Source organism: Fukomys damarensis, unplaced genomic scaffold, assembly GCF_012274545.1.
Source record: "Fukomys damarensis isolate Sample0158 unplaced genomic scaffold, DMR_v1.0_HiC HiC_scaffold_23, whole genome shotgun sequence".
NCBI lineage: Eukaryota > Metazoa > Chordata > Mammalia > Rodentia > Bathyergidae > Fukomys > Fukomys damarensis.
In genome coordinates this window covers 39821958-39844011 of record NW_022900935.1, presented here as the reverse complement: position 1 = coordinate 39844011, position 22054 = coordinate 39821958, and the positions used below count along the sequence as shown (strand labels likewise).

Sequence of the window (22054 nt, the reverse complement as noted above, 5' to 3'; positions counted from 1 at the left end):
CCACAGCTTCCCTGCACCCTGGGGTTGAGGCAGCCTTGGTGATCCCGTGACCCAGTGCCCTGGCCTCTCAGGGTATTGCTGAGCTCTGCCAGGTCCATCTCCTCTGCAGTCAGCACCAACGGATGGGTGCTGCCTCCTGGGGAGGAAGTTGCAGGCACCACAGCTCTGGTGTCTTAATTTGACCTGGGCCTGAGAACTGGCATTGCCCCAATGCAGAAACCAGAGAGAACACCTGCCTGGCAGGCGCTCCTAGAGTGGGAGATGAACAGGAAGTGTTAGCTCCAGCCATCCAGATGCTCGGTGTGTGTGGCTCGGTTTCCTTTGCCGTGAGACATTTCTGTCCTGTGCCGTGTTAGACCCCTGCCCATTTTCTGAACGAGGACTGGTGCAGTACCCACCTCCTCGCTCTGCTTGACAAAGACCAGCTCCTGCAGATGCTGGGCTCCAGGTCTGTGGCAGACTCTCATCCACAGTCAGTGCTTAGCACTTGACAACACACGCCATCGATTTGTCCCTTAATGGATGCATAAAGGCACAGAGAGTCCCCAGCAGTTGCTATTTCAGGTGGCATTCTTCCTCCTTCTGCTTCCCCGGCTGTTCCTGCTCCTGTCCCCAACCTCTGAACCCAGACAGTCTCTAGCACTCAGCCTTGTTCCCTGGCTTGGCGGGTCCCAGCCAGGGTGCTATTTGGAATTTTAAGCATAGTGGAGTTTTGATGATTGCTTACCCTTTCTGATGACAAACTGTCCCCCCCTGCAGGATGTGTATAGCACCTCTGGTTCCTGCCCATTGAATACCAGGGACCTAACCTCCTGCCTCTGCCATCATGAGCCAGAAACATGCATAACCCAAAGCCCCAGTTGAGAATCAGTGCCAGAGAATAACTTCAATGGCTTTAAATGTATGTTTGTTTTTACGGCTCTGAGGATGAAATCTGTGGCATTCACAATGAGCTACATCCCTTCCCCCCGCCCTTTTGCTTTTTTGGTTCCAGGGATCAAACTCAGGACATTGCACTTGCAAGGCAGGCAGCGGCACCACTGAGCTAAATCCCCAGCCCCAGCCCTTCTTTTTGTGAGATAAAATCTTTCTAAATTGCCTAACCTAGGCTTCCTGCCTTAGCTTTCCAGAGTGCCGGGTTGCAGGTGTACGGTACCTCACCGGGCTGTAAATTTACTTGTTTTTAAGAGCCCACAATATTTCTTCTGCTCATTTGGGCTGGCTCCAGACCTCAATGTCCAGTGCTGACTTGCCTTGCTGTCCCCTAAAGGGACCCTCAGTGCTGTCGTGCAGCTCTGCCGCCTGAGTGTACCCGGCCAGCCGCTATCACTCAGCACCGTGGTACTGCCCTTACTCTCATACCTCTCTCTTGAGGAAGGGCCTCGAGGCTCTATCCTACAGTAGCAGGCTGGGCTGTAGCTTCATGGTAGAGCCCTTGCCTAGCATGCCTTGGGTTCCATCCTGACACCATAATAAAAGAAAAACAAGTACAAAGGAACACATTTTACATATATAATCTCCTCTTCCCACCCAGTCTTGCCTGCACTGCTGCTGCACAGCCCTATTCCGTCTGCAGGCCCTGCGGCTGCCTGTGTCCCTGCCAGAGGGATGCCGTCAACATGGGCTCTCACAGCCCTGTTTTCAGAGCGCCCCTGGGCTCCCTCTGCCCCAGCACTCAGGGTCCACCCCTTCAGGGCGGCAGCACCTCTCCTCCCCACTCCCACCTGGCCTCCTTGCCTCTACCTGCCGTGCTGTGTCCCCCTTCTTTTTGGGCTGGCCCAGTCCCAGAAGCTCCCTCACGCATCCCAGAAGCTCATCTCCCACAGAGGCTGACCCCAACCTCCCTCCCTCCCCCTGACCTCGCGAGCTTTTGTACTGCCGGGCTGTTTGCGGCCTATGGAATCCGTGCTCCTACCTGCAGGCAGCCAGGCCTGTGGGATCACCTGTGTGGCCTCCCTGGAGCAGCCCCCAATTTGGCTGCAGGCTCCACCGTGCACCTGCTGACCTCTGACCCAGTGTGTGCACACTCAGGTGTGGGCTCACTCAGCTGCACCAGCGATTCCAGTAGTTTTCCCTCCACTAATGGGAGAAGGCCTCTAGGCCTCTAGGGCTGGGGCTTTAGCTCAGTGCACCTCGCCTGCAAGGTTCTGACTTCGATCCCAGTACCAAAAAAAGGAAAAAAGCTCAGCCAGCATGGGGTGTGGCAGGGTTTGAAATGGAGAGGACTGAGTAACAGTTCTTACTAAGGGAGACATAAGATCCTTGAGAATACTGTGTGTTCTCAGTTAATCAGGGGCCGGGGATGCAGCTCAGCAGCACAGTGCCTTCCTGGCAAGAGCAAGACCTTTAGTTTGATTCCCAGTACCAAAAAAGGTGGGGGGAAACTGTCACTTAATTCATCCCACATGGACTTTAGTTGTCATTGAGAAAACTTAGGGTTGAATAATGTGCTCAGTCTGGGCTGGAACTCAGGGGTGGCCCTGGGTACCATCTCTAGCACCAAGGAGAAGAGGTCAAGGCCATTTGACTTAAGGCAGAAGAGTTCTGAGGCCAGAAGATGAAACCAGACCCTCAGGATGCTGGCTGGGCAGCCTGGCATCTCACTCCTGAGTGTGTGGGCTTCGTGACATTCTTCTCCCATGGTGTACCCTGGTACCTGGCAAGCTGATGCCCAGTGCCAGGGCTCATGTGGCACCTGTCCCTGTTCCCAGGATCAGCAGCAGGCCCGGCAGTCTCAGCTGGCTCAGGACGAGCGTGTCTCCCGCTCTTACCTCGCCCTGGCGACAGAAACGGTGGATATGTTCCATATCCTCACCAAGCAGGTCCAGAAGCCATTCCTCAGACCGGTGAGTGGAAACTGTCAGAGTTGTGTTTTTGGGGTGTGTGTGTGTGTGTGTGTGTGTGTGTGTGTGTGTTTGGCTTTTAGGGGTTTTTGTTGGGGTCTAACTGTGTAGTTCATTCTGGTCTTGAAATCACTGTGTAGCACAGGCTGGCCTTGAACTCACAGCGAACCTCCTGCCTTGGCCTGTGGAATGCTGGGGTTACAGGGGTACGCCATGCCTGGCAGTTTTCCAGTCCTAGAAATACTAATGTCACAGTAAAAAGTGAAATTTTGTTACTGATGTTGTTTCCACTTATACTGATTGATGCTACGGTGCTCTGCTGATAGATATCTGCTGTCACCATGTAGTCTGCAGATGGTCACTTCCAGGGTGACTTTGTTCATTTTCTGCTTAGACAGCACACAGTACATTGGATTTTTTGATATTGGAGTCGGGGCTTGCTTTTATCATTATTGATTCCTTTGTTTTATTTATAGGGAAAGTATAATGTAACATAAATTGGAGTACATTAAGTAGGATGTCTTATGCCATGTTAAATCTTCGGTTCTCTTAGATAGTTGTGTTAACATTCAGGAAGCTGTGCCTGTAATCTCAGTACTCTGGAGGCTGAGGCAAGAGGATCTCAAGTTTGAGGCAAGCCTGAGCTACATGGAAAATTCAAGCCCAGACTGGATTATATAGCAAGACCCTGACCCAGAACCCAGAATCTCAAGCCAAGCATGGTGGCACACACCTGTAATCCCAGCACTCTGGAGGCTGAGGCAGGAGGATCACTGTTGAGATCAAAGCCAGCCTAGGCTACATAGTGAGTTCACGGCCAGCCTGAAATACATAGCCAGACCCTATCTCAAAACAAAAAACAAGAAAAAAACAAAACAAAAAAAAAAACACTAAAACTCTCCTATTTCAAAGAAAAATTACCGACTCTACTCTGACTTCATCCACTTTACAGCTTCTCAGCAGTGGAATAGAGGAATGCTTTGTGCAAACACAGATTCTTGGAAGCCGGGTGTACTTTGAATCTGTGTAGATCCAATCATTGTATTCATGAAAACCTTGGTAATCAAGACAGCTTTTGGACTCCCTTTTTATGGTCAGCATTTAGCATTTTCTAATTGGAAGCAAGATTTTCCTCTGCTTAAAGCAGTGTGTGCTATCATCCTGTGGGGTTATTGTGTTGCAGAAGGAACTGGCAAGTGACACGCACATGGAGATGAGCTGAATGGGAGTAAAATAATAAAAAGTTTATTTTGCCAGCAAAGGTCGAGTCACACTCAAAAAGGCAGCGCCAGTGATCGACCTCCTACTGGGTTGCAGCTTCCTCTTCTGTATGTTTTACAGCTGTGATCACATTCAGGTGGTTACAGTTCATTTCCTCAGTTCACATTACCCATGTACAAATTACAGTAACCAGACAGTTCACTTAACCCAGCCGTAACAATTCCTTGTAGTTAGGGAGTTTACCTGAAGATTCATCTAGCTATCTATTCTAGTGCACAGGAAGGAGGTGATCAAGGTCAGGAATGAGGCCAGATGTCCCCCTTCATGGTCAGTGCCTCCGGTGTCTGTTAATTTTGAACTAAGCAAAGCAGATTGCTGTTAGAGACAGCAGAAATCATTTTACATTTTCCTAACATTTTGTGGGTTTTTAGATTATTTGCAAAAGTTCTGTGTATCGTTTGCGTAGTAATACTATTTTCTATGTGCTTCGTGTCCTTTTACTTTGTCTCATTGGCTAGATTTAAACTATTAAAGTCATAAATTTTGTTTCCTTTTGCATTTCCTTTCTTCTACCTGATAAGGGAATACTCTAAACTATCAAGGAATGTACCTGAAAGAGCTGAATCCAAAGCAGTGTTGTTGTTGTTGTTGTTGTTGTTGTTTTGGTTTTGAGACAGGGTCTCACTATGTAGTCCAGGCTGGCCTTAAACTCATAGCATTCCTCCCGCCTCAGCCTCCAGAATGCCAGAATTTAAGGCATACACCACCATGCCCAGCAATAACCAGAACTTTTGTGACTCAAATGATGATGGACATATGAATAATTTGCCCTTTTTTACCTGTTGTTCAATAAATTGGGAGTGCTACTTTTATGATTAAAACATAAATTTAGGCCAAGTGTGGTGGTGCACACCTATAATTCCAGCACTGGGGACGCTGAGGCAGGAGGATCATTGTGAGTTCTAGGCCAGCCTGGACCACCTAGAACTATATAGTGGGATCCTATCTCAGAAGACCAAAAGAAAGAAAGACAAACCAAAATAGAAACTTCAGGAAAAGCTTTTGTGGTATTTGTAGGTATGCTGTCGGCCTGCAGCATTCCAGTAAGTATTAGAATGTTCATCTAAGAAACAGGGAGTGAAGAAAAGTTTGAATGTGACACTGGCCTTCTTCAGCTTATGCTGAAGGGATTTTTCTAAAGATTAAATGAGCCAATTTCTGGTCCTCCCCTGCAAGGGTGCTGCCAGTCCCTGTCATGGTCTCAGCGGCACAAACTGTGCCATTTTCCTGTGATTTCCTAGGAACTCGGACCCCGATTGGCTGCGATGCTGAACTTCAATCTTCAGCAGCTCTGTGGCCCCAAGTGCCGTGACCTGAAAGTCGAAAACCCGGAGAAGTATGGCTTTGAACCAAAGAAGCTGTTGGACCAGCTCACGGATATTTACCTGCAGCTGGACTGTGCTCGCTTTGCGAAAGCCATCGCCGATGACCAGGTCAGTACTGCTGCTGCCGGGGAGCAGGGCCCTGCCTGGGAGTCTGTGCAGGTATGTGGCGTCTGTCCGTGGACTTCCTGTTTCACATGGAGACAGGTGAGGCTTTGGCAGGTGCGGGCCTGGAGGTGTGAGCGTGTAAATGGGAGTACTGACCACAGCGGCGGGCAGGCCCTGGTCACATGCGTGAGCTGCTCGGTCCTTCCCGTCTTGCTGTGGGCCCCAGCAAGTCTGCTCCTCCTCGGGCCGCCCATTCCCTGGTCTCCCAGGTCAGACACCTCTGTGCTCTTCAGCCTCCGTTCCTCCTGTCCCCGGGTTCAAGTCTGTCTTTGGAATCTTCCACAGGCCTCAGTTAGCTCAGGCCACTCTGTTGCCTCAGGAAGGACTCACTTCCTCCTCGTCCTCTGTCCTGTTTCATCTATAGCCCAATCATAGGTCGTGTTCACGGTCTGCCATGATGACAGTTATTCATCTCATGTTGCCATTCACTTTACCTTGCAGAAGTCTGCCACGTGGGTTATTTTAAAATGAGCAAAATAAAACAAAAAGTGAGAAGACTGTCAGGTGTGATAGTGCATACCTATAATCTCAGCTGTTCAGGAGGCTGAGGCAGGAGGACCATAGCCTGGAAAACGTAGAGAGATTCTGTCTCAAAAAAAAAATGTAGAAAGGGCTGGGAAACCCTCAGTGCAAAGGCCCTGGGTTCAATGGTAGCTGAGCAGAAGAACTCTTGACAAGTGTACTCAAGGCTCTGGGCTCCATTCCCAGCCCCAAGAAAAAGAAAATATTAAACAAGACTGTAATATTCCTTTGAGATACACACTCAGTGTTCTGGTAGGTGAGAAGCAGGAGCAGTGAATTTAGGAAAGACTATGCAGCTATTTATTATTTTGTGGTACTAGGGATTGAACCCAGGGCCTTCAAAACTGAACTGTGTCCTAGCTCTTTCTTGTTTTTTATTTTGAGATGGGTTTACTAAGTTGCCTAGGTTGGGCTCAAATTTAAGATCCTTCCAGCTTCTGCCCTCCAGAGTTCTGGGATACAAGCGCATGTCATCTGTTTGTTCCAAAACATTTCTGATACCCCGAAAGAAAATCCTATTCCCATTACACAGTCTCTGCCTATTTTCCCCTACAAATCATTAGTCTGTTTTGTTGTTGTTGTTGTTGTTGTTGTTGTTTTCTCTCTCTCTCTCTATTTTACCTATTTGTTTATTTTGGTGCCAGGGATCAAACTCTTTATTTATTTATTTTTGAGACGTCTTACTGTATAATTGAGGCTGGCCTTGAACTCTTGGTGATCCTCCTGCCTCCGCCTCCCAAGTGCTGGGATTACAGTTACTGATTTTGGATATTTCACGTAGAATTAGAATTTGTAATGTATAACCTTTGCATCTTTCTTCTTTCACTCAGTGATGTTTTTGAGGGGCTGAGAGCGTAGCTCCAGGGTAGAATACTTGATTAGTATATATGAGGCTGTAGGTTCAACCCTCAGTGCCGCATGATTAAAATTAAATAACCGAATAAAGGTTTTGAGGCCCCTCCAGGGTGGAGGCCGAGTGAGTATTTTGCTCCCTCTCTGACAGGATAAAATCCCATCTCATGGGGACACCACTGTTTGTTTACCCATCTCCCACGGGCGAGCTTCTGGCTGGCTCCCGCCTCGGGCAGTGAAACCGGCGCTGGTGTGACGGTGTTGTGAAGTGGGTGTCTGGACTGTGGTTCTGGGTCTGAGCTCAGGAGCAGGGCCGCGACCAGGGCCCTGCCTCTCCCCATCTGCAGCAGCCCGGGTTCATTCCTGGCCAACAGATGGGTGATTTCTTGGCCAGCCATTGGTGGGGGTGCCGTCTCATTTCTATGGTGAGAAAGGCAGTTGGATGCCTTTCCCGTGCATTTCGGCCTCGTGTAGTCTCCTGAAAGAAGTGATAGCTCTGAAGTCCTGGCCTGCTTTGACTCAGGGAGTCTGCACACGCTTGCTGAGTTGGAGGTGGCTCTTGTGTACTCAGGGTACCAGCTACCTGACCTCCTTTTGCGGTGGTTTCCGTGTTCACTGTGCAGCCACTCTGCAAGGTGCTCTGAGTCGGCAGTGGCTTCCAGGCCGCCCCTCTGTCTCCTGGTTGTATGTGCCCTCCAGTCTCCCTCTGTTCCCAACCCTTCTGTTAGTTGCTGACTTCAAGCAGGCCCGGCCGGCTGGCTCACCCACACTGTCTTTGTAGGAGCTGATGTCTGGTGAAGATGGCAGCTCCTGTCCCAAAAAGAAGCTGATGGTACAGGAAATCTCAGTGCCCACGTCAGCCTTCAGGAATTCTGTGTGTGTCCATTTTTGGTTTTTTGTGGCTGTAGTGGTTGTTTTTGATGGTTTGTTTTTTTGAGACAGGGTCTCTCTACTAGTTCAGGCTGGCCTTGAACTTGCTGTAATCCTCCTGCCTCAGCCTTCCAAGTACAGGAATTACAGGCATGTGCCACCATGCCTGGCTGTCCCTGTACATTTTTGCCCTTCTTGTATTTTCCTGTAATCTTTCAGCTGTTTGTCCTTGATGGCTTAACTGGCAGTAGACCCTGAATCAAGTGTGTATTGAATTAAGTATTATTTAGCTTTAGGAAACCATAACCGAGGTGCTCCCAGCTTTCCAGGGTGCAGAAGGTGGCCTATGGGTTGTTGCCAGGCCTGGCCACACTGTTGCCACCTTCCCTTCCCCCAGTGCATGGTTAGTGAGGAGTTGAGTATGTGCAGAGACAGCAAATGTGTGCCCTTGTTCAGAAACTGAAGATTGAAAAAGAAAGAAGAGCCTGGTGTGGTAGTGCACACCTGTAATCCCAGCCCTCAGGAGGCTGAGGCAGAAAGGTTAGGGATGTGGAATCCAGTGCTTTATAAAAACATAAAGTTGAGCCCACGCCACCAATGTTGATACAAATGCACAGATAGAAACTGCAGGCTCCAGAAGCAGGAGAGAGCAGTGGGGTCAGTGTGTGCCCCCCAAAGGCAAGCCCAGATTCTCAGGGCCTGCTTTCTTCCATCAGTGAAGAAGCCTGGCGCGGACATGCTCCTCTGCTGACGGGGTGGGAAAGCAAATCCTGAGACCCCAACGTTTGCCCCGCTGGACAGTGGGACCCAGTTGGGATCTAAGTTCTTTGGCCTTGCCTGGTGTGAGTAGAGATTGTGGTCCCATTCCAAGGTCTCGGCATGAGTCGCTCTCCTTCTAGATTGTCAGTATCGGTGAATCAACAGATGCCCCCGTGTCTGCTGCACATGTGGAATGTGAGCCACTGTGCCGTGTTGGAGAGGCAGTGAGTACGTGGACGAGGTGCCCGGGTGACTCGGACACTGAGGGACCTGCTGCTGCAGGGTTGGCTTCCCCTGAGCCCGCAGCCTGGCCCTGCCCTTCTCCAGCACGGGCCCCACTGCCGTTTCCCAGGGCATCTGATGTCAGCAGAGGGCCTGACATCTTTTATGTGGCTATGAATGCGCAGAGAAAGTCTGGGGCAGATCACATACTGTGTAATCGTGTATGACTTAGGGTTTGGGGGTCCTGCTTTGCGTGACTCTGCCTCTTGCCCTCTGTGAACTCACACCTCACTTGGCCTCTCCTCATTTGCAGAGATCCTACAGCAAGGAGCTGTTTGAAGAAGTTATTTCAAAGATGCGGAAGGCAGGGATCAAGTCCACCATAGCAATAGAGAAGTTTAAACTCCTCGCGGAGAAAGTGGAGGAGATTGTGGCCAAGAACGCACGCGCAGAAATCGACTACAGCGATGCCCCGGATGAGTTCAGAGGTGAGGGGCCCGCTCTTTCGTGCCGACTTCTGGGAGTTCACAAGGCAGTGCCTGCTTGTAATGTTTTGATGGTGTGCTGTAGCTGCTTCTTGAGAAGCTTTGTCTGAAATGATGTTTGCTGATATTTAGCTAATAGTATAAAGTGAAAAGTGTTTTTTTTTTTGTTTTTGTTTTTTGTAATGGGAATCAAACTCAGGACCCTACAGACATAGCACCACGGCACCACTGAGCTAAATCCCCAGCCCTTTTTTTTTTCTTTTTTGTACCGGTGATTGAACTCAGGATCTTGAGCTTGCAAAGCAGGTCACGGAACCACTGAGCTAAATTCCTGGCCCCATTTTTTTTTTCTTTTTTTGAGGCAGGGTCTCACTATGTATTTGAGGCTGGTCTTGAACTCACTATGTAGTAGCCCAAGGTGGCCTCAAATTATGGTGATCCTCCTGCCTCAGCCTCCCAAGTACTGGGACTAGAGATATGTGCCACCACATCCCGCTTATGAATTAAAAGGAAAGAAATGTTCTTTGCCTGATTTTAAACCATGCTACATCCATGATGTTGTTTTAAAGGCAGCTTTGCCTTTGCAAGTGAAGATTCACACTTTCAAAGAATTCAGAGACATCTTAAAACAAAGAATCCCAATATACTGAGTAGGAAGATTACAAGTTCAAACCCTGCCTGGGGAAGTTAGTGACTTAGTGAGAACCTGTATCAAAATTCTAAAAGTACAGGGGATGTAGCTCAGTGCAAAGGCCCTGAGGCCAACCTCCAGTACTGCAAAAACAACAAACAAACAAACAAAAGACAAAGGATCCAGGCCTGCTGGGCCTGCTGTGTGACTGTCCCACTGTCTTTCCTAGCCTCTCCTCCCAGCAGAGTTGACAGGAGGGTGCTTTCCCATCTAAAAGGCAGTGCTTGTGCCTTTATCTCACACCCACACTGATTTCCTCCTGAACTTGAGCCCCAGAGCAGCCATTGGTTAGGTTCCTTCAGATGTGTTTTTCCTTCGTGGCAGGGGCTCAGGTTTGTTCTCTTTTCTGTCCTGGCCTCTGGTTGGCTCTGAGCTCGCCTTCTTTGTCCCTGCAGACCCCCTGATGGACACCTTGATGACAGACCCTGTGCGCCTGCCCTCCGGCACCATCATGGACCGCTCCATCATCCTGCGGCACCTGCTGAACTCCCCCACTGACCCGTTCAACCGGCAGACGCTGACCGAGAGCATGCTGGAGCCAGGTGGGCACGCACAGGCTATGGAGCTCAGCAACAGGGCAGCACCTCCTCTTCCCGTCAGTTCTTTCCCTGACCCAAGGGACTCGGGCCACATCGTGCAGTGGCGCGCTCCCAGCCGAGGTGTTAATCCTCTCTCTTCTTTCCCTCAGTGCCAGAACTAAAAGAACAGATCCAGGCGTGGATGCGAGAGAAACAGAACAGCGATCATTAACTGACCCCTTCACCACCCTCTGCTGGAAGCAGCCGGGGCCAGCGGGGCAGGCAGGAGCAGCCCCTGGGCTGAAACCGCTGCTGTGTTGGGGCAGGTCGTGCCCCCGTCCCTGCAAGCCCATCTCGAGCGACCAAACTGCAGAGACCGGCAGGGCCCCGGCTGGGAAGAGGCGCCCAATGCCTGTACATATATTTAAGTGACACACAGTCAGGAGCCTAAGGGACGAGCTTGATGAATGCTTACGTGATGAAGTGTGTCCCTCACATGTCACAGTTGGGGCTTTGGTGACGAAAGCGTTTAGTGATGACAAATGGGTCCGGGCAGCGGTCCCCTTCATCCTTTTTTGTTTTTGTTTTGTTGGTGTTTTTAAAATCCAATATCCGTTGATTTGATTGTGATTAGAGAACTTGGACATTTTGCTGCTAAAGAATCTTCCCCTCCTCCCCTCTACCTGACCCTACTTGTACTGCTGTGGATTTTTTTTTTTAAAGAAGCAAAAACACAAACAAGCTCCTTTCCCCAGCCCTCCAAACATATATTCTGTGAGATAACTGTGCCTGCAACAAAGTGTTAATCCTGGGATCGTATTTTTATATCATATTCACATATTTCTTTTTTAATTAATTGGTATTAGATGACATGATTAATAAAAAAGGCAAGATATTTTCAGAATTTGAATTTCAGGGTTTTTTTTTTTTTTTCCTTTTGAAATGTCCCTTTTAAATTTTTTTTTTTTATGACAAACCAAATGAAGAGAACCCTGTCACTCTCTGGTCTTTAGAACAAGCCCTGTTAGGCATCGGAGGAGCTGTTACACAGTGGAGGGCCTTACCTAGTCCTGGATGGCCGGGTTTTTGAAGGGGAATGAGGGTTGTTTTCTTTTCCTTTTTTCTTTCCTTTTTCCTTTTTTTTTTTTTGAAATACTGTGTCAGTTCAAACCTCCACCTTTATCCGCGGGAGGGTAGATGAATTCCTCAGCCTTCAGGTCAGGGGTTGGAGGCGGGGCTCATTTGTACACCGCGTCCTTTGGGGTTCGGCCTTACCAAAGCAGAACAGAGTGCAAGAAATGTGGACGTGTGTCTGCTGCTTTCAACACACAGACAAACATGCACTCGCACACACATGCGCGCGCGCACACACACACATACACACACATTTTGTATTACTGCTCCCTACGTGACATACTTGAATTCTTCAGTTTCCTTTGGAATAAAAAAATGGTTTGAAACCATGAAGTGTTTTGGAAGAAACTGTCTGAGAAACATTCTTTCTTTTATCTTTTCCTCCCTCCCCTCCACAATGTCCTCTGTTCGATTCCTAACGCAAACGACAATAAACAGTGATACACAGCAAGAAGGAACCTGAGTCTCTTTCTTTTTGTGGAAGAAAAAAAGGTGGCGGGCTAGCAGGAGGCAGTGAGTGTGTGTGACTGCTCCCCTAGCTTTGGGGACTCCTTGGCTGGCTCTGTCACACCAGGTCTTTCGCCTGTCTCCAGGGTTACCGACCTGGAGATCTGTGCTCTGATTGGCCAGGTTCAGAGGTAAGCCCCACCCATCACCGGCGTAGTCCCACCCGCTTGGTGTGGAGACTGTTTAGCAACAGGCAGCCCTCGGGCATTTCCTGTGTGCCTGTGCGCTTCGCGCCAGACTAGGAAGACTCCTACTGATTATTTCTGGTGGTGGTTTTGTTTTAACTAGGTCAGGGTGTGGAATGCGGAGAGGTAAGTGACTTGTGCAATGTCACTAAGCCGGTTAGTTGAGTGGGCCCACGAGGCTGTAGAGTACATGCGCCTGCCTAACTTGGCCACATCTAGAACATTTTTTCCCACAAATGTACAGTATTCATTATAACAAAATTTAGCCAATAGAAGCATAAGGAAACATGGAAATCACCCACAATCCCACAGCAGAGGAAACCCTGTTAATTTAGTTTACTTTTTCTTTAAATCCCTATAATGGGAGTACTTACTGGCACCTTGTGTGATTTTGTACCAATGTCTGTCTCCTCCCCGCTCTCAGGAGGCACGGGTGGTCTGGGGATTTGAGTTCCCCGTAATCCCCAGTGTATGCTGTAGGACCTGGGTTTCCAGTTATCCGAATTGGTGGGTTAGGGTTAGGGTCCTGGACAGCCCCTGCCTGTCCTGTCTCTGGGGAAGGTACGTAGGGTTTCTCCTTTTAGAGTCTCGGGGTGGCTCTTTTACAGAAACTTGTGTTTGTCCCCAGCCTGTTAATTATGGATACTCCAGAATATTTCAAAAGTAGGTCATGACTACAAGGAAGATTGTCCAAGAGGAAGGCAACTCAAGTCAGATCGGTGGGAAAGGTGATTCTTAGAACTTCCTGTTTTCTGACACACTTGTGTGTGGGCTCCAAAGAGGCGTTGCTAGAATATCGGTTGACAAATTAGCTAGCGCATTTTTCACGCTCACTTTCTGGGTTTGGTAGGTGAAATAGTGCCTCGCCTGATGTTCCTGCGGAGGTGATCTGAACAGGCGCTGTCTGACAGTCTTGGGTGGCAGCCTGAGCAGGACATGAGTACCGTGCGGGGCTGACGGGGTCACCTGGGATGGTAACAGTAACTTGCATCTCGTGAGTGTGCTGGTACAAGTCACTCCCACGCTCAATCCTGGGCGGCCACCGAGGGAGGGCGTAGAGGGGACAGACTCCTGAATCCAGGGGTCCGGTCCAGATGGTTCCCAGCATCCGAAAGTCTTTGGCTGTAACGTGCAAAACTGAGCCCTGTGTCCTCCAGCCTGCTCCTCGCATCCCCATGAATGACGGCCTCCTCTTTCCAAGTCCCTCAGACTCACACTCCACTCCACTGCGCTCTGGGCTCACCCTTCCGCAGTCCCGGGCTATTGAAGTATGCCTCAGGACTCCTCTTCCTCCTGCTCCTCAGCCCTGTGTCCTTTCTCAGGAGCATCAGCCTAGCAAACCCGATGCCGTGGGTGCAATCCCCAGCACTGCAGAAACAACAAGAAAGGTAGTGGTGAGGTAGGTGATAGGTCTAGGAATTTCACTTCTGGAGACTGAAGGGGAGAGTTGCGTACTGACTAAAGAAGGTTGGATCTGCTAGGGTTGAGAACCGTGGTTTAGGGGCCAGACAGCATGTGAAAGCAGAACTCAGAAGCCTTGACTTCCTTTTGTAAATCCAAAATGTTGGTCCATTGTACACGCCTTGCTTCCCCATTTCTTCAATTTGGTTTTGGTTTTGGCTTTTTGAGACAGAGTCTTGCTATGTAGTCCAGGCTGGCTTTGAATTCACTATGTAGCCCTGCCTGGCCTCGAACTCAGCGATCCTCAGCCTCCTGAGAGCTGGGATTACACTGCACCTGGCTCTTTACTCTGCTTTAAAATCTTGCCCAGGTCATTGGGTTCACTGGGTATGCTTCTCTTTTCCTCATCATCGTGGCAACAGTGTGGACAAAATCTCTGCCTGCACATAGGGGAATAGGAGTCCCCTCTGTTCTTGCGTCTATAGCATTCTCTCCTGTTGCTTTACTCCAAGCATCTCAAGCTTCCTGTCAGCCCCTGCACCCCAAACCCAGTGCCACATACGTTATGCTTAGTTACATGGTACCCGTTTCTAAGCAGCTCAATCCTGCTGCTATACACATCACCCACATCCGGGCATGGGGGGCCATGCCTGTCATCCCAACACTCAGGAGGCTGAGGCAGGAGCATCCCAGGAAGTTTGAGGATAAGGAAGACTACATAGCAAGACCCTGTCTTTAAAGAACCAAACACAAATAAAACAGAAATTGTATTATGCCATTGTGTGAGCTCAGTAGACTCCTCCCTCAGGAACTGCTGTGGGTACAGCCAGACGCTGGCTGCCCTCCAGACCCCTTGGGGCTTCCTTATCACATCTGGCTGTGGGCTGTCTCTGCCGCCTCTCTGAGGTCTGAGTAGGTTCCATGTGTTGGTACTCTTCAGGGGACCCAGCAGCGCAGGTGTCATATAGTGGCTCTGCCACAAACCCACCCTCTCCGGGAGGGCCGTCACTGTAGTATTTTTAAGAGCAGTGTAGCTGTTCATGTTGGCACATCTGTAATGCCAGCAATATAAAAGGTTGAGGCCAGAGGATTGCAAATTCAGCCCAGTCAGTGTAACTTAGCCACTTAGCAAGATCCTGTCTCAAAATTTTTTTTAAAAAATTGTTTAAAAAAGGCTAAGGATGCAGCTCAGTGCAAAGGCCCTGGGTTCTATCCTCAGTACAACTGAAAAAAAAACCATATGGGGTGAGAGTTTTATTTCAGTGCTAGGGATGGTACCCAGGGCCTTGACATGCTAAGCACCCACTCCCACAGAGCTCTACCCACAGCCCAGGGAGGTCTTGTTCCATACAGGTATCTTAGAAACTGGTGGGAGGGCCAGGGATGTAGCTCAGTGGTGCTGCACCTGCCTGGCAAGCTCAAGATCCTGAGTTTGATCCCCAGTACTGGGAAAAAAAGTCATATAGAAAATTTGATGGCACATGCCTTTCATCCCCACCACTCAGCAGGCTGAGGCAGGAGGATCACTGTGAGTTCAAGATCAGCCTGGGTCACACAGCTAGACCATGTCTCAAAACAACAACAACAAAATGTAATGTCACACAAGGCTGCCTTTCTGCGTATTGTACCCCCTTTTCTTCGTGCTCTTTTGTAGGGGTTCTTTTGTCTTCTTGTAGAACTTTGCTCCCTCATCAGTTTTTGACATTGTGAATTTCCTCTCCCAAACTGTTGTCTCCTTTACAGCATTGTTATGGTCTCTTTTTAAATGGAAATTCTGAATTTTAGTATTGTCACATCTGTATTTTTATTTATGGATACTCGTCACTGAAAATGCACCAAGCATCCGATTCAGTGGTATCTGGGGCACTCATGATGCTATGTGCTTTCCAGCCCCCTCTGGGTCTGAATCCATGTTTTATTGCTGTCACAAAATTCCGAGTGATTTAGAAAGAATAATGGTTCAGCCAGGTGAGGCAGTGCAGTCTGTCATTCGAGCCACTTGGGTGGCTGAGGCAGGAGGATCACAAATTCTGGGACATCCTGGGCAGTTTAGCGAGACCCGGTCTCAAAAAAAGGATGGAGGGTGTAGCTGAGTGACAGCACTTGCTCAGCAAGTGTGACACAAGGGTTGGTGTTTACTTTAGTGCTTGGTCCCCAGGCTTGTGAGGCTTGCGTCTGCCTGTCTTCTGGGGATGGCAGGGAGCAGGGGCACTTGCAGGCAGGCAAGAAAGAGACTGAGCAGGAAGGGCGGCCCAGTCACAGCAACTCCCTCCGGTAAGGCTGGGACCCTGCTTTTCCCTGGGTCCTCAGCGCTTCTCAGCGCCACTGCACTGCAGCCAGTTTTCTGCACGAGTGTTGGAAGGGACAAATCGCATTCCGTCCACTGCCTCTGATTCCACACTGTGGGCGTGGCCCTAGAACCCAGAGAGCTTTCTTATTCTGTTTTGTATTTGTTTTTTTTTTTTTTTGAGACAAAGTCTCGCTGTGTAGCCCAGGCTGGCCGCAAACTCAATGCAATCCTCCTGCCTCAGCCTCCCAAGGGTTGGGATTACAGGTGTGCACTACCACACCTGAGATTTTCCTTTTTTTTTTTTTTTTTTTTTTTTTTGTGGTACCGGGGATTGAACTCAGGACCTTGTACTTGCCAGGCAAGCTTGGCACCCCTGAGCTACAGATTTCGCCTTTTTAATTGACTCTTGTGAAGAGAGAGAGCAGGCGCTCGTAAAGAGAAGTGAAGGAAGACTAGCTTTTCCTCTGTCAATATGCCTAGGAGTTTGTTATTTTTTCCAGCAATACATATAACTTATTTTTGTTATTATCATGTCTTTTTTTGTTTTTTGGGGTGTTTTTGTTTTGTTTTTGCTACTAAGATTTTAAAGTTTATTTTGAGATGCGGTTTCACAAAGTTGCCAAGTTGCCCGGGCCGTGTTCAAATTTTCAATCCTCCTGCCTCAGCCTCCCAAAAGTGGTGGGATTACAAGCATATCAGCAGCACTTTTGCTAATTCCCATCTGGGTTGTTACCCCACAGCTCTCCATTATCCTGCACCCACAACCGCACCTCATGTTCAAGCAGACTTTAACTCCTCTCCCAGAATCCAACGCCCTCTGCCTCCTTATGAATGTCTTTGTCTTTGAGCTTGCTTGCTTTCTTTCTTTCTTTCTTTCTTTCTTTCTTTCTTTCTTTCTTTCTTTCTGCTGTCTTTCTTTCTTTCTTTTTTTCTTTCAGGCAGGGTCTCACTTTGTAGTCCAGATTGGCCTTGAACCCACTGTGTAGCCCAGGCTGGCCTCAAACTCACAGAAATCCTCCTGCCTCAACCTCCCTAGGGCTGGCACGACAGGCAAGGGCCACCATGCACGATTTTTTTTAGTTTTTCTGTTCTTCTGCCTCCTGTCTGCCATCCATCCTGGCCTCTCCAGGTTGGCCACGACCATAGCCGTGCAGATGACAATTTGCTGATCTCTCCCAGGAGTACTCGAGGCAGGATTGTCCGTCTTGGCCTCCAGGTAAAAGGCTGCAGCTCAGGCAGGGGACCAAGCTCTGCTCACCTGGGCCGCTGGGGGCATCTGCCTCCTCCTGGGAGTCACTCTTTGGGGACTAAACCATAAGGGGAGGAGCTTTGCTCCAGTCATTTCCAAACCCCAGGGGACCCTCAGACAAGTGGCAGAACCCTGGCCCTGAAAACAGTCGCTAACCCTTCTGCCCATGGTATCAGGTATCGCTTTTTATGGAGGCTTAAATTATTGATGCTGTTTTGTTGAAAGCTAAGCATGTTGGAGAAATTGCCACTAATGGAAAGGTAGAAAGTGGCAGCTCACTGTGATGTGGTGGGTTCTAGCATCTCCAGCACTGAGACCTTAAACTGTCTTGCAGTGTGTGTTTATGTGTGCGTGCGTATGAGAGACAGAGACAGAAGTAAAGAGGTAGAGATGGAGCCAGGTATGGTGCACACCTGTGATCCAGCATTCTGGGAGGCTGAGGCAGGAGGATTGCAAATTCACACCCAGTCTGGGCAATTTTGCAACTTACTGAGGTCCTGTCTCAAAATAAAAAATAAAAAAGGACTGGGTAGGGCCAGGGATTTAGCTCAGTGGTTCTGCCACCTGCCTCATAAGCTCAAGTTCCAGAGTTCAATTTCCAGTACCAAAAAAAAAGAAAAGGCCTTAGGATCGATCTCCAGCACTAACAAAAGCAACAGCAAAGATGATTTATCGCCAGGACTTGTCACATCACCCCACCTCTAATGTGTTTATTTCCCTGTGTTTATTTTTAGCTTCTTTGGAGATGATTTCTCTACCTTTCAGCCTCTTCATAAAATGCCACAGTACCTGTTCACATCTCAGGGAAAAGGAGGTTGCTGATGTAATGTCTTTTTAAAAACCAAACTCTTGCAAAGAAAAGCGTATTATAAATAAATAGCATAAATTTTAGCTATAAACACAGAGTCAGCTGTTTATATAAATATTGTAGATCTAAATGATTGGTTTTGCTTGGCAGAGCCTTGTAATGGAAGGCTGGACTTTATCACCCACGGACACTGCACCTAGCAAGGCTGTCAGCGATATGAAACATCTTTTGTAGCTGATTTTTTTTTTTTAGTTAGGTTCTCATTATGTAGCCCAAGCTGGCCAGGAGCTCACAGTGACCCTCCTGCCTCAGCCTCCTGAGTGCTGGGATGACAGGTGTGCACCACCACTCCTGGGTCCAGCTGAGTTCTCTAGGATGACTGAGAGGGTACAATGGCAGCCATGGTCCCATATGCATATCTCTCCATGGAAACTGGGCTACAAACAATAAATAAGGCAGAGTACTTCAGTCTCTCCTGCTCTTACAACCATTTATCTTAAAACTGTGCCTATCAGGCCAGGGATTTAGCTCAGTGGTTCCGCCGCCTGTCTTGCAAGCACAAGGACCTGAGTTCGATTCCTGGTACAAAAAAAAAAAAACTGTGCCTGTCGGGCCAGGGACTTAGCTCAGTGGTGCTGCCACCTGCCTCAAAAGCTCAAGGTCCCAAGTTTGGTCCCTGGTACCAAAAAACAAAAACAAAACTGTGACTATCCATTTAAACAGAAGAAGTATGAGCCCAGTGTGTTGGAACATATCTACATATAATCCTAGGTACTCAGGAGGCCAAAGCAGGAATATTGCAAGTTTGAATCCTGGGAACTTAGTGAGACCTTGTCTCAAAAAACAAAACTGCTGGGGATGTAGCTCAGTGCTTCCCAGATTCAATTTCCAGTGCAGGGTGGGTGGGGGGAAGGTTGACAGGAGTTAAGATGAATAAAGCTGATGGGTTTGGGTCCACACAGTGATGAACCTTAATTAAGAGACTGAGAGCCAGGCATGGTGGCGCACACCTGTAATCCCAGCACTAGGAAGGCTGAAGCAGGAGGATCGCTGTGAGTTTGAGACCAATCTGGGGCTGCATAGTGAGTTCCAGGTCAGTCTCAACTACATAGTATAACCCTGTTTCAAAAAACAAAACCAAACAAACAAAAGAGGCCAAGTGGCTCAGGATATAGTCTAGAAGCAGAGCTCCTATGGTGTGGGTGAGGCCCCGGGTTTGTTCTCCAGCTCTGTAGAAGACAAAAGAGATGTAAACTGAATGTTTCCATGGGTTCTAAGCATGTGGCTGGGAGATCGCTTCCTCCAGAGAAAAGTCAGTTTCATTGGAAGATGAGGATGACATTCAAACCCAAATCCCAGCTTTCCCTCTGCTGACTTGCTTGGGAAACTCAAACAGTGTGGAAGGTGGTAAATAAGGGAAATAAAAGAAGGTTTCTTCTTTTTGTTTGCAGGACTGGGGGTGGAAGCCAGAGCTTCCAACCGAAGAGAAAGGCAAACCAGTCTTTTGGAAGATAGGGGTCTTCTGTGTCTCTGCTCTGGTCTCAGCTGCAGGCTAAGAGCCTGTGGTGGCTGCCAAGTAGCACTTGTGCTGTGGACTAAATGTGCATCTTTCTTTTTCACAGTTGTATCTTCTTGTCAGAGTTGCCCACATTCTTGGCTGTGGCTGTGGAGGTTGTGGGAGAAGGAACTTCAATAACAGCACCTCTATGGCAGAGCTCCCAGCCCGGCTTCCAGGGCGACTGGCTGACTTCTTAGGGTCTGGAATTCAAGAAAAGAGGAGTTGATATAACAGACTATAATAGAGATGATAACGGGGCAGCAGAAGCGACCACAGCTCAGGATGCTGATCCTAACACTACCTGATTTGCTGTGTAGCTTCGGGCAAATCACAGCTTTTCTGAACCCTGGTTTCCACACCCATTCACCAGCCACTGAGCCTTTTCTGGCCTGTGAGTCTGCCTGAGAGGCCTGCTTCTTCAGAGTGGAAAGCAGATTTGGTCAGCAGAACTATCTATGACGGGCAGAACCACTGAGTTAAATCTCCGGCTCTCGGCTTCCTTTCTTTGTTGGTTAATGCTTAGTTTCTGTTTGTTTGTCTGATGAATAAGGGGAATTTGGTGCTATGCGTAGAGCTAGAAGTTCCTCAATTTGAGTTCAGTCTCTCCACCACCATGGACAGTGACATAAGTAAATGACTTAACCTTTATGTCAGTTTCCTGTGGCTGCTACCACAGAAGCTGCCAGCTGTGGTGCAGCACATTTGTAATCCCCACTCTTGGAGGCTGAGGCAGGAGGATGGCAAATTTGAGCCCAACTCGGGCACTTGAGCAACTTAGCACGACCCTGTGTCAAAATTTTAAAAATCAAAAAAGGGTTGGGATTGAAGCTCATTTACAAAAGCGTTTGATTCAGTCCCAGTACCAAAAAGAACAAAGCAAACAAAAATGTTTATTCTCTCATAATTATTTTGTCTTTTTTCTCTAGTAATTCTTTTTTTTCTTTGTTGTTGTTGTTTTGTTTGTTTGTTTGTTTTAGACAGGGTCTTGCTGTGTATCCCAGGCTGCAATCTTCCTGCCCCAACCTCCTGAGGGATTGTAGGCTTGTACCGCCATGCCCGGCTAGCCAAGCCTCTCTTTTTATGTAAAGAGATTTTTACAATGTTCCAGGGACTGGGACCTGGGGAAGGGGCACCGTGCAGCCTCCACAAGCTCTCCCACGTTTTCTTTTAGGTGAACTTGCCACAAGAAGAAGATCTGTTTTCGGGGACTGATCACGGGAGGTGACCCATGTAAGAGGCTTTAATCCAGTTCTTGCTTTTATTATAGTCAGTGTTCAGTGAATCCAGCTGTGATCACCGCTGCTACCATCCCCGTCAGCCTCGCCCATTTAAATTCCTCCTCTCTCTGCAGAAGGAGAGACAAATCCAGTGAGAACAGAATGCAAAGATAGTAGAACCAGAAACCACATGGACGCCAATCCTTCTACTCTGTTTTATTTTATAGACCAAACATGGGAACCTAGACACCGAGCCGGGCGTGGTGGCACATGCCTGTGATCCCAGCGCTTGGGAGGCTGAGGCAGGAGGATCACTGTGAGTTTGAAGTCATCCTGGGCTACACAGTGAGTTCAAAGCCAACTTAGACCACAGTGGGGAGACCCTGTCTCAAAACAAAAACCAAATAACAACAGAGATCTTGCCCCACACCTAGGATGCAGTGGAATCGTTTTGTGTCAACATTTTACATTTTTTGATTGTCATGTGTACATGGGAAAACCCACAGGAGTGCCGAGGGGGCTGTTAGGGAGGAGAGAGGGAAGAATCATTGTTGCCACGAGGCTGTTATTGTCACAGGACTGTGCACAAGACGAGATTGGCACAAGCGCGTGTGCTCAGAGTCACACAGTGGGAAAATGGGGTTGCTGTTGCCTTTATTCCTGTGTTAGGGAAGGAACCAAGGCTACGGAGATCATACAGCCTCTTTGACAGCAGGAGGCAGGCAACAGAACCAGAAACCAGAATCTAAACAGTGTGACTGTGTTGCAGTTCAGGTCTCAGATGTCCCCAAAGGCTGGGTGTGGGAGCCTGGGCTCCTGGGGGAAGTTAGGTCACAGGGACGTGCCCTTGGAGGGCTTTGGGACTGGCCTCTTTCTCACTGTTTCCTGGTCACCTGGAGGTAAGCAGCTCTCCCACCACACCCTCGTGCTGTGCTATGCTGCTCCCACAGACCCAGAGCACAGGGCTAAGCTGCCTTGGGCCAAGCCTTTCATCTTGGTAAGTTGGGTCACTCAGGTGTTTTGTTACTGCTATGAAAGAGAAGCTGACTCAGACTGAAGGCCCGGAGCTCCATCCCTCCTTGCCAGTAAGGGTGCTCTCTAACTCTCTCTATCTCTCTAAATCACACACACTCTCTCTCTCTCTCTCTCTCTCTCTGTCTTCTTTTCTTGTT

The 22054-nt window shown here is 48.6% G+C and overlaps 1 protein-coding gene and 1 long non-coding RNA gene across 3 annotated transcripts in view; both read left to right on the top strand.

The window, feature by feature from the left end:
* Ube4b (ubiquitination factor E4B) overlaps positions 1-12118 on the top strand; it is a 113768-nt gene extending 101650 nt beyond the window's left edge. For both annotated transcript variants that reach the window (XM_010628085.3, XM_010628086.2), the window contains exons 23-27: positions 2712-2846; positions 5366-5557; positions 9153-9327; positions 10411-10557; positions 10704-12118. In XM_010628085.3, the coding sequence (XP_010626387.1) occupies positions 2712-2846; positions 5366-5557; positions 9153-9327; positions 10411-10557; positions 10704-10765 (711 nt within the window). In that variant the 3' untranslated portion in view covers positions 10766-12118. The remainder of the gene's footprint in view (positions 1-2711; positions 2847-5365; positions 5558-9152; positions 9328-10410; positions 10558-10703) is intronic.
* Positions 12119-21191: 9073 nt separating this feature from the next.
* The window catches only part of LOC104864853, a 3446-nt gene continuing 2583 nt past the window's right edge, over positions 21192-22054 (top strand). Inside the window, exon 1 of the long non-coding RNA XR_781003.1 lies at positions 21192-21227. This is a non-coding gene — a long non-coding RNA (uncharacterized LOC104864853). The remainder of the gene's footprint in view (positions 21228-22054) is intronic.